We start from the raw sequence: 12,419 nt of genomic DNA on the forward strand, positions 1-12,419 counted from the left end.
CTCAGAGGCATGTTAGTGCGTGGATGAATGCAACCCATGCTGAAAGCAGGTACATCCTAAAAACACGGAATACAAATGAACACAACTGCAGATGTTTACCAGCATCCCTGAGGGTAAACAAGTCACTATGAAAATAGATATCAGCCACAAGAGCAGTGGCAAACAACTTTGATTTCACAAGGGTCTTGATTTCTTTGTCCCGTCTGCCTCCTCAATCCAAGCAAGAATAATAACATCCACAATCTTCCCAAAGGAATGTGAGGAGAGTGTGAAAATGTACCTTGCAAATTCCTGTCTTAAAAAAGGTTTAACATCTATGGCGCTCTCCTTCATAAGCACACTCTGATTGTCCAGTGGAAACAGACAGATAAAGAGGATGGACAAAATAAAGGCTGGATAGATAGAAAGTAATTGACATTTCCATTGACAGTCAATTAATATTCCAGCTCTTTAATCATATGCATCAAACACATTTGTAAAACATTAATCTTAACATCTCCAGCCACTGGTCTTATTAAACAAGATAAACTGGAAGATGTCACTCTGGGTTTAAGTCTACACGGAGAGGCAGTGGAGCGTGTGGACAGTATTAAGTTCCTGGCCATCCACATTTCCTCTGACCTCTCCTGGACTGTGAACACTTCACACCTTGTGAAGAAGACCAAACAACAGCTCTTCTTTCTTAGGAAGATAAAGCAGATGGGACTCTCTTCTCAGCTTATCATGAACTTTTACAGAGCCACCATGGAGTGAATCCTGTGTCTCAGTGTGATGGTGTGGTATGGCAGATTCACAGCACAGAACAAGAGGAACTTAGCGCAGGTGGTGAGGATAGCTCAGGGGATTGTGGACCGCTCTCTACCAGATCTGGACTCCATCTACGTCCAGAGGAAGGCCAGACTCATTGCAGCTGACCCCACCCATCCGGGCAATGCTCTGTTTGTACTGCTACCATCAGTAAAGCGGTACAGAAACATTAAAACCACCACAAAAAGACATGGCTTGCAAAGATGGCTCCCCACCTCCACAGTACTCACACACATGCACCCAACCCTCCATAGCCACACACACTGAAGATTCACACCTTCTCAGACACACACACGCACAAACACACAGACTTCCATTCTTGCACTAGGATGCACTTTATCCACCCTGTAAATATTACTGTATGCTGGGAATTCTCTCATTTCCTGTAAATACAGAGGTGTTCTTATATCTTTTATATATTTTATATCTTTATTTTTTTTACTTATTTATGAATGCCTGTTATATTTCTACTCTCTTATTGATGCATGCTTAACCTGAGAGACTCCTTAAAATTTTGTTATGCTTGCATAATTACAATAAAGATCTTTATGAACTGATAATGGAAGTCAGTATAGTCTAAACAGAATAATGTGGACACCTTTCCAATAAAATGGTAAATGGACTGTACTTATATAGCCCTTTTCCAGTCATGTTGACTGCTCAGAGAACATGTCACATTCACCCATCCACACACACATTCATACCCCGACAGACACATCAGGAGGCAACGTGGGGTTCAGTGTCTTGCCCAAGGACACTTTGGCATGGAGTCATGGAAAGCCTGGAATCGATCCACCAACTTTCCAGTTGGTGGACGACTACTGTTCCCCCTGAGATACAGCCGCCCCGATAGAGTGTTTAATATTAACTGTTTAATTTAGGTTAAAATGATAATCACAACTAGTCTAACTAGTCATTTTCACCAAAATTAGCCATGTAGCTTGTGTGCTGCTGAGCCTGAAGAATCTTAGCACAGCTATGACGTACATGATACAGAAGAGGTATAATTAAGCAAATCTCCCACAGACTCATTATGGTCTGTACAGCGGCCATATGGCTGTCTGCTGGTTGCCATGGTGAGAGAAGGGATGTTTCTTTATCACCCTGGCAGAAAAACAGTGATGATGCTGATGGTTTCAGTTGTGTGTGATACTGCAGTTGGACATGAGAATGTAAAATAATCAAGAATTTCTCTAAAAGATAATAATGCAAAGAGATAGATATATAGAAAATTACACTTACTGGCCACTTTATCAGGTCTACCTGCTCAGTTGCATGCTAACACAAATAGCTAATTAGCCAATCACATTGAAACAACTCACTTGCTGAAGCTCAAATTGAGCAACAGGATGAGGAAGAAATGAGATTTAAGTGACTTAACGTAGCCTGGTTGTTGGGCTGAGTATTTCAGAAACTGCTGATCTACTGGGATTTTTTACACACACCCATTTCTAGGGTTCACAGAGAAATATCTAGTGAGCAGCAGTTGTTTGGACCAGAATGTCTTATTGATGTCAGAGGTCAGAGGAGAATGGGCAGACTGGAGATGGTAGAAAGACAACAGGAAGTCAAATAAGCACTGATTCCAACCAAGGTCTGCAGAACAGCATCTCTGAAAGCAACATGTCCAGCCTTGAAGCAGATGGGCTACAGCAGCAGAAGACCACACGGTGCCTCCTGTCAGCTAAGAACAGGAAACTGAAGCTACAATTCACACAGACTCACCATTGAATCACATGTGGTGACACTTACGAGGTTTCCTGAAAGCTTTGCTTGGACTTACAGCAACACTGACTGTTGATAAAGATGATGGCGATCCAAAGCGAAATACCCAATTCTAGCACTGTGGTGTAGAACAGTGCCATATTCTGGGAATCTGAGTCAAGATTTCCAAACTGTATTCCTCAAGTTCTAGCAAACATACTTTAGGTCCTATAATAGAGTCAATAATGTTTATCTGCCATTAGTTATCTAATAAAACCTGCATATTCCCCCATGTGCAAAAGACATTTTAATTCATGTCTTTGAACAGCCATTAAACACATTATTATCAATCCTTAACCCAAAATTCTTTTAATTATAGAAAAAAAAAGCCTGGATTTTAAAGTGAATGGAAAAATAAATTGTGATGTCACATCTTAAAAAACAAAAACAAAAACAAAACAAAACAAAAAACAACAACAAACAAACAAACAAAATCTATACAAGCAATCACAACTCACCATATTGGCCAAACACTCAACTCAGCATGTCACAGAACTGACCTGTCTTGGTCCGCACTGCGGAAGCGAGGGAGGATCATGTGACGGAAACTGCTAGTTCGATCCAGTTTGGGCTGACTCTTGGCCCTCTTGATTGAGCCCTTCAACCTTCTACTAAGGAAACTCTGGAGTGTGGCGGAGAAGAAAGAGGAAAAAGACGACAAAGACAAAGGTAGAAAGAAAAGGAGGGCATGCAGGGTGTGAAATTCCAGATGAGTTATTGAGCAGTGAGGAGATGATGCAAGAGTCCGGGGTGGTTCAAGCAAGATGTTTATGGGATAAACATAGAGTCAGTGTAGTTTGAATAAGATGTATTTAAATAATACCAAAACCAAACAGAGACACAAAAAATGAAAGACATGATGGGGAGAGCACACAGTACATTTATTATCAACAAGAAATCTCATTCCTGCACATGTCCACCTGCCACAGAGAACTGCAGTGCAGCAGCAGATCCTGTGGTGGGCAGCAGCGTAACACACAGCCTCACACAGAGATGCAGTTTGTCCTGCATGAGCTTCCTTACAGGATTAAATCACATATCTAAAACAATGAGACAGGGATTTGTTCACTGATATGAAAAAGACATGGCTTTATCTTAAAAGCATCTCACGATACTGAACATTGTAAACAATGCTGCCACAAAGCCACCGTTCATTTCTTCATATTGTTGGAAAAAGAACAAAAAAAAAAAAAAAAAAAACAAATCTATTGAAATTTGTGCAAAAATAAATTAAATATTTCAGATAAAAAGTTTGCACAATTCTAATGACTTTGAAAGTCAACATTTGTGCTTCAACACAACCTGAACTCTCGTAGACAAGATTTCTTGTAAGATCTCCAAGTAGTCTTCAGGAATAGTTCTCCAGGCTTTTAAAGGACTTTTCAAAGCTCTTCGTTGGATGTTTCTGCTCTTTGTTCTGTTCTCTGTCAATAATGTTGAGATCTGGCTTCTGGGGGTGCTTCCATCCCTCCATCAGACCTGCTGACACTAATTTTCAGCCCAGTTCTTGTGTCATGCGGCATACCTCAGCCTTTTCTCCTTGTTTGTCTTTCTTAAGAATAGCTTCTTGACATCCATGCTTCTGTGAAGATCATTTCTGATGATGCTTTAGCAAACAGTAGATGGATCAACTGAAGGTCCAGATGCATCTCACAGGTCCTGGTTCAGGTCTTTGCTGAACCAGAATCATTTTAATATCCTGTTCATCTGCTGTAGATAGTTTTCTAGTCCTGACACTTCTTTTCCCTCAGTTTGTCTAGTTTCCTACACACTGCATACCAGCCTGCAAGTAACAAAGAGCCTTTGCGAAAGTTTTCTGTTACACTGATTAATCCCATGAGTTAGGAGCCTTTTTAATCCTTAAATGATTCATAAGTCAGCATTAAATGGTTAGACTAACCATATTCCTCTGAAAACGGTGAACAAAGACTAAACTGAGGATGAGTGAAACAGCATTCAATGTTGAAAGAAAAACTTTCAGAAAGTCTGGAGAACTATTACATTAAATTACTTTTACAATACTGCAGGAAAAATGTGGTTCATTGGAAGCAAAAATATAAAGAAATGAGGGGTGGCTCAAGACTTTTACACAGTGCTTTATGCAACATATTGATAGTTCTAGTAAACAGTTGCAGCAGTTGAATCACTAACAATGCAGGAAATTAAAAAGTCAACATTGGAAATCAATATTAATATTAATTATTATTTCTTGTGAATTTTCGAGCAGAAAATATTTTCCAACAAAGAAAACTCAAAAGTCAACCTGTTTTTTTTTTTTAATGGATTGTATGTAAATCATGTAAATTGTAGGACCATTTCGTCCTCTAGAGATCAGGCTGGAAACATGATTAACTGCATGGTCTGGTCAGATTTTACTGCAGCGTCCAGCCAGTGAGAAAATTACAGAAAAGTAACTGTAGTTTTCTTTTCTAGTTCTTCAAGTTGTTTTAAAAAATGGCAAGTTTAAATATTAATGATTGAATATAATGGGCCATTTAGCTGAAAATGTGTTGGAAAGAAAAACTATTGTAGAAAAGAGTTAACTTTTTTCAGCTGACAGTCAAATAGCTGAATTAATCTGTGAATTATTTTAAGCAATGTTGCAAGGAAATTCTTTCTGATATTAATAGGCCGTAAATGAAATATATTTAAGGATTAAATTGCTGGTCATATAAAAAAAAGTAGCCAGATAGCACCTCCTTGCCAAGAATGAGCCTGGGTGGGCAGTTTCACTTCTTGTTTGCCTACGTCTTAGAAAAAAAATATTTTCTCAAACATTTAACATTTTAAATGTTTTTTGTAGACCACAAATGTCAAATTCCCAACCTGTTTTCATGGTCTGAATCTTAAGAAATGAGCTAAGAAAGTTGATTTAAAGTGTTTGAAAATGAGCATGAAAATCCTGTTTTCCCTACTTGTCTTCCACTTATACAAGTTTCACCCAACCAGGTTTTAGGTGCATCAAGAGCACTCATTTGTATACCTATCACATAACGACATTATTCAGTGGGAGAGTGACTGGAGGGAAATAACACCTTGTCATGTGGCATGAGTCAAATGGCTTTGAAGCCTGTCTTGAGGATATGACTAAAGGCTTGGCTCCATCTGCTGGTTCCAAGTTAATAGCCAGCATGACTAAATCTGATTTGATTAGCAGCTCCGTCTGACACTTTAAGTCTCAAAAAGTAGACATATGAAAGAAAGAAAGAAAGAAAGAAAGAAAGAAAGAAAGAAAGAAAGAAAGAAAGAAAGAAAGAAAGAAAGAAAGGAGCCGGAGTATCAATCTAGGTTTCACTGGCATTCACCATCAATCTGCTGCTGGTTCAGGTTTTGGTATCTGAGCCCCATAAAACAAACAAACAAACAAACAAACTTGTGTAGGAACACCTTGGTTAGCTTTTTCATCAATCAACAAAATTTAAGCTGTTCTACACTTCCACATTTCTTTTAAAGCAGTACACTTTTTCCTGTTATTTGTACACATTAATCCTTTTAGTTATAGCTGCTTGTTTGCATCGGGCCCCATATACTGCTTTGCATGTTTCCTCATTTCCCTTCATCACTAGAACAGAGCTGGCATGAACAGAGAACCAATATAGGTGCATTTTCAGGAAAAAGGCCAGGTTGGAAAAATCATTAAGGAACCTCAGAGGCAGCACTTCTCCGCTGGCGTGCCGCCATTTTGCCTGAGAAAAGGCACTGCCTTTGGGATTAAAGTCAGGGATCAGAAATCTCTCCAGGTAGTTAACGCCACAGCTGAAGTGGCTGGCTGCTTTAAACTGGAAACTACACTGATAAGTGATATTGTGACACTTCTCTGTGCTTAAGCAATCAGAGAACTTGAAATATTGATATGCAAACGCAACATTTAACAACTCTGAAATACTGATGGAACAGAAAAAGTCTGACCTGACCAAGCCAAGCTGAGGCTTCACATCTCCTCTAATGGATTCTCTGGCATTTCTGAAGGATGTAAAATCTACTTTCCATTCTACAACAGGTAACAGGAAGCAAATGATATGCTAATAGTCTGCAAAACACCAGCAGAAATAATGGGAAGACGACAAATGACTACTGGTGCAAACTTAACTATACAAATCTGTTCTTTCATGTTCAAGTTTGATATGTTCTGATGAGTTTCTGCTGCCACGTATAAAACAGTAACCGGATTATTTCTGTCCACAGAGAACGCTTCGCTGCTTCCTTCTCCAGCTTCAGACGAGGCTACATCTCATATAAAAGGAGACATGATAAAGTAAAAAGGACAGCACATTTTAATACTGCCCATCTTTGCTGACATTTGAGAATCATCCGTGTTTGCAGTTTCATCCTATTTACGACAAGTCACGCTGTTGTTTCTTTCTTTTTTTTTTTTTTTCTTTTTTTCTTTTTTTGCATTGGTTTTCATTTATTTCTACTTCGACATTTTTTTTGTTTCATCACATAAGTAATTTAATTTCCTTAAAAAGTAGTGACAGTGTGTGATAATAAAGACAGTTGACAAGTTTAAGCAAGCTTTTTCTGTGACTGGCATACTAGTTTTACAAATTGGGAGCCTCCAAAAGTTAAATCAGTGTGAAGTAGTTTCATAAACAAGCTTTTTTTTTTAACCCAAACCAAGTAGTTTTGGTACCTAAACTTAATTAATTTTCTTCAAAAAATCGATCCAAACATAAACTCAGGAACTAAATCTAAGTTTCCAAATAGAAGTCCTACATCTTATTCTTGAGATGTTCCTCCCCAACAAAGGCTTTCTCACTCATTTATAAGGCATTTTTTAGTCAGTGCGGCAACAATAGTAAAGATGCTGATCTGTTGCCCTGGCAACGAGAAACAGGCTGGAATTTTTGTGGTGAATATAAACACAGCCAGAATCTAGACTTTAGCCATGTCTGTGTCACATACCTCAACAGGGGGCAGTGGTTCAATAAACGTTCCTCCCGCCACTGGACTCGAACCGGCAGCCCTCCAGTCTCCTCCCCAGTACAAGAAGGGGGGTGAGGAGGAGGCGGCAGGTGAGTGGGGCAGGGTGAAGGACAGGGAGGGGGAGAGAGGCAGCGAGCGGGGTAACGGGGGTGTGCTCGGCCCTTTTTTGGAACCCTTTTGCTGCTGAGGGCAAAAGGCGTGGGAGGGGGAGATGGCCAGGGAGAGGGGGAAAGGGTGAGGCGGAGTGCCGCTGGTCCGTCTGCCACAGATGTGTGGTGGACCCAGGGCGGGAGGAGGGAGAAGGGACAGCGAGAGGGATGGAGGCAGCGAGCGAGGCCGGGAACAGGGGGGGTTACTCACGGATTGTCGGAAGGGTTGAAGGGGGGCAGTGGGAGGGACCTCCATGCTGGGCTGCTTCCCAGTGGCTATACTCTTCCGCCGAGCACGATGATCTGCAAGAGGGAGAGAAAGCCGATAGGTAGGTTGCAGTTTGACGTCAGCAGGAGGGAAACACCATCGGTAACACGAGGACAGGGCTCAACATTTAACAGCCGGAGGAGAAAGAAAAAGTCAATGCAAAAACTAAACAGCTTCAGGAAACTGTTTGTGGAAAAGAGGTGAAAGAATATGGAGGTCAAAGGTGAGCCAAACAGAAATAAAGCCATACAAGGTCACTGCTGCTGCTCCTACAAATGCTATACACAGTCTCAAATACTCCTACATCTGTCTCACACCAACAAAGTACTAGACTGTTGGAGGGATAGATTTTCTGTCTGGATGCAAGATGAGGCAAATATTAACAGTCTGCATGCTGTGGAGAGGAAATTGGAGATGCACTGGTGGAGAGAAGTGAACATCAAATAAAGAAGGTGTTTATTGACTCATGTCAGAGAATTGGTGCCTAATGTATCAATTAAGTGAGGTTTTTAACTCCCGTCCTTTACTTGAAAGATGGATCATGTGGATGCGCAGTGAGAGAAAAAACAATAAATCATTAAATTAGCATACAAAGTACACCGAAATTTAGAGTGAATGTTTTAAAAGGACATATGGAAAAAAACATTTCCTGTGTTTGAGAGCATATATTTAAGTCCCTCAAAAACTCTGAAAAAAAAGTAACCCTGGCTTTGTGTTTGGGGCCAGTTAGGCTTGCAAACATTATTAAGTGAGGCCTTCAGATCTGCAGCAGATTTCAGCGTCACACTTCCCAGTTAGTGTAGAAAACTCAGTTTAGTTCAGGGGCCACAGACAGCCCAGTTTGAGCTCAAGTGGGCTGGAAAAGAATGACCCATAAATAAAAACATACAGTATTATATATTATGATTAGAGTAACTTTTCATGAGCTGGAAGCTATTTTAAATGCTCATAGTAGTATATTTTCACATTTTTGTAGTAATCCTGACCACCTGAACTGAGGTCTCTTGGACTGGTTTGGGCACTCTGGTGGACCAGTTTTGGCCGTACATACGACACCTTGGTGTAGAATAATGGTTCCCAACTTTCTTCCTGGAAGCCCAACACTGGTATCTACAAACAGGCTCCACTTCTTTAATAGCACCCATACCCAGACAACTGGGTCACACTTTTTCTTCCACTGGCCAGTTTAAACTATTAACCTTGGCTGGGAATGAGGGATTATGTTTCTGAAGTTCTATCAGTGCCATTTGTTAATGTAAGTTTAGTCTCTCCTGCATATATTTCTTTGACATAGAATGAACTTGAAAGAGAACAATCCTGTCATCAGAGCTGAGTTACTCCATTTAGTTTTTACACATATGTATACATATATATGTGTTAAAAAAGTGACTGTTTCCTCTTGAAGCATGTTAAACCAGCGAGTGCATTGATGTGTAAACGGTGGGAAGTTTTTGAGAAGCCCACATCTGCCTGGTGCTCACTAAACAGAGGGAATGTGCCCATGAGGTAATGCTGTTTTTATTGAAAATGCATGATTTAGCTGCTGTGCAGTTTTTTTTTAACCTTTATTTAACCAGGGAAAAAAAGAATCCCATTGAGATTAAAAAGCTCTTTTACAAGGGAGCCCTGGTCCAAGATAAGCAGCAGCAAATACAAAAACAGTTCCATTAGGTACCAAGTAAAACACACAAAAGACAATTAAAAAGAGAAAATTATTTTTACAAGCAAATGATAAAAAACAAGAGCACGTTGTGGAATCAATCTCAACAAATCTCAGTTCAGATTTAAAAGCACTCCATGCAATTAATCCAGTTAGTTTCCAGCCTTTCTGCACCGTGTTCCAAGCAGAAGGTGCAAAGTGAACAAAAGCCTTTTTACCCAATTCAGACCGAACATGTGGAACAGAAAGCAACAACTGATCATGTGACTGGAGGGAGTAAGAATCGCCACTTCACTGAGTAATTAGGGTACATATGTACGTATGTATGTGTAAGTAGCAGTAAACTAAGCAGTGCCTTAGAAATGAAAGTTTACCAGCGACAGATCCTTCAGGAGGCCAGAGCAGGCATCCAACCCGAGATTATAAATCCTGGTGGTGTGTCGACATATTACAATTTGTAATAAACCTCAGAGAGGCATGATAAAAGGTGACAACCATTCTAAAAAAAAGTATAGACCCAGTTTTAGCTGCAGCTTCGTTAGTTGTAGATGTCCTGATTCAATTACTTTTTTGTTTCCTGCAGTTTTATAAAAAAAAAGCACAACCAATGTACCTTGGTGGGTAACAGCAGAGCTTTACTCTAAGATGGATTTAGAATGAACAATCCAGTAAAGGTGTTATGTTTTTGTACATGTGCAAACCTCTGGGGAATGAAGTACGGTGGCCCTGAAGTGTCACAGCAATACAAAGTCACAACACGAATACAAAAACCACAACACTACACAATTAACTACATTGACCGCCTTAGCCATTGCTGCGACTTAGCCTATAAGTTTTTACAGTGGAACACTTCAGTTATGAAAAACTGTGAATGCAAAGAAAATAGACTTTTCCTAAATTATTTAGGGTGACCAGACGTCCTCTCTTACTTGGATATGGCCTCTTTTTGAGAGCTAAAAAAATAAGTCTAATTAGGACGAACTGAAGAAAAGGTTCGTGGACTGATAGTTTTCATGGCTTGGAGGAAAAGTTGTTAAGGCATTTTAGATCTGAGTATCTAGTATCTAGGATAGCTAGAAAAGGCAGAAACCTAATCACAAATTCAAGGATGAACTACAGAAAAAAAAGAAAAAAAAAGTCTAACTTCTGTTGCAGCTTTTGTGTTCTTGTTTTAGTTAATTGTGTAGCGTTGAAGTTTTTGTATTCGTGTTGTGACTTTGTATTGCTGTGACACTCCAGGGCCACCGTAATGAAGGCTTTGTGCACCCGCTGTGATCTTTGCCAAAGGTGTAGAATTCATTTTTATCTCGAAAGTTCAAAATCTTTTTTCTGCTTTTGCTTTTATTGAAAGAAAATTCTCATTAGCAGTTATGCGAGTTAATCACACTACTGGGTCTTTATATAATATTTTACATCCATGACTAGGTAATATGACTTTTTTTTCTTTTTTTTTTACCTACTTCCTATTTCCCATTTTTCACTGATTGCAGATTTATAACACAACCCCCAGCACAGAAATAAGCTTGCAATATCAGTTATAGATCTAATATGTGAGGGAGGAATTGCCACATGAGGTTCTTTTAATGGATGCTCTGTTATACAGTAATAATTTGAGTACTACTGATCCTAAAAGAAGCAGACCCTACAGGATCGAGGGGTGAAATGAAGTGACAGGGTTTCTTCTTGTCTGGAAACAGCCTCATTTGAACAAAGGTGTAAATCTGTAATACAGGAGCTGATGGACTGTCTCATTTGACCAAAGCATGCCACATAACACATTTAGACCTGAGGAACTTATATCAGCTTGTAAGAAAATGTCTCTCTCGGTTATCTATCCATCACATCTAAGGAAACTTAATAAAATGTCAGTACTGAATTACTGCACCAATTTCCTGAAGGCAAATTTCTGCACAGGTATTATGGAGAAAGTGATTTTAGGACAGTCAATGGGGAATATCAAATATCAGTTGTTTTATTAATCCAAAAATACCCTATCCTCAAAATATATTCAGGAATCTCTAACCCTATAACCCTTGACCACTACAGTAATAAAAATGAGTTGTTATGCTGTGTGAGCTGCCCTCAGTTAGATCCAGGGAACAACATCCCCATCCATATGGTTTGAGGGGTCACCTTAAGGTTGTACAAAAATCATACAAACCACATGCTATAGCCTTCATATTCACAAGATCTTGCACAAATTAAGGACCTAGGAGATTTTGGACCAATGTTTTTTACAGCAGTCTTTCATAGAAAGCTTTAAAATATCAAATGACTGAATATCTTTTAGAAGAACGATGCCACGATGCAGCAGGCCCAGCAACTTACAAAAAGCTACATTTCAGCTGCAGGAAGGAAGTCGGGTTTTCGGAGAGTCCTTTCAGTTACTGCTTCCATTTCCAATGCATGAACCAGGGCTAAACAGGGTTCTGGAAGAGGGTTTTTTCCTAGAAAGAAGGGAGCAGGTAGATTACCCAGAACCTTCTAAACGTGACTTTCAGTACCAACATTTTTGACTGAGTAGTCACGGTTCTAATGCCACCTTTCTCAGCTATCATCTACCATTACTTGTTAAATCTGTAAACTCAGATTGTAGAAAATAGTTACCATTCATAAACACAACATTCAAACTAGAGAACACTGCAGTGGTTGGAGCGAGCTTCAGCATGAATGAGGAGAGGGAGCATCAATAATAAGGTAGTCTCCACTACTGCAGTTTCTTCACTCGCTTCCTGTTTCTTTTAAAATTGTTTTTAAAATTTTACTTTTGGCTTTCAGATGTTTAAATGGTCTGGCACCCTCTTCTCTTTCTGAAATCCTGTGTACTCATCTTCCTTGTACAGCT

At 39.6% G+C, this 12,419-nt stretch overlaps 1 protein-coding gene across 10 annotated transcripts in view; it reads right to left on the reverse strand.

The window, feature by feature from the left end:
* The window catches only part of syngap1b (synaptic Ras GTPase activating protein 1b), a 207,054-nt gene that overhangs the window by 62,833 nt on the left and 131,802 nt on the right, over window positions 1-12,419 (reverse strand). For all 10 annotated transcript variants that reach the window (XR_006010703.1, XM_041987630.1, XM_041987629.1 and 7 more), the window contains 2 exons: window positions 7,858-7,949; window positions 3,072-3,193 (listed from right to left, as the gene is read on the reverse strand). Coding sequence is in view for 9 of the 10 variants with exons in the window: in XM_041987630.1 (XP_041843564.1) it covers window positions 3,072-3,193; window positions 7,858-7,949 (214 nt within the window). In the remaining variant the exon portion in view is untranslated. The remainder of the gene's footprint in view (window positions 1-3,071; window positions 3,194-7,857; window positions 7,950-12,419) is intronic.

The sequence above is a fragment of the Melanotaenia boesemani genome, chromosome 6 (genome assembly GCF_017639745.1).
Source record: "Melanotaenia boesemani isolate fMelBoe1 chromosome 6, fMelBoe1.pri, whole genome shotgun sequence".
In the NCBI taxonomy this organism is placed as follows: Eukaryota; Metazoa; Chordata; class Actinopteri; order Atheriniformes; family Melanotaeniidae; genus Melanotaenia; species Melanotaenia boesemani.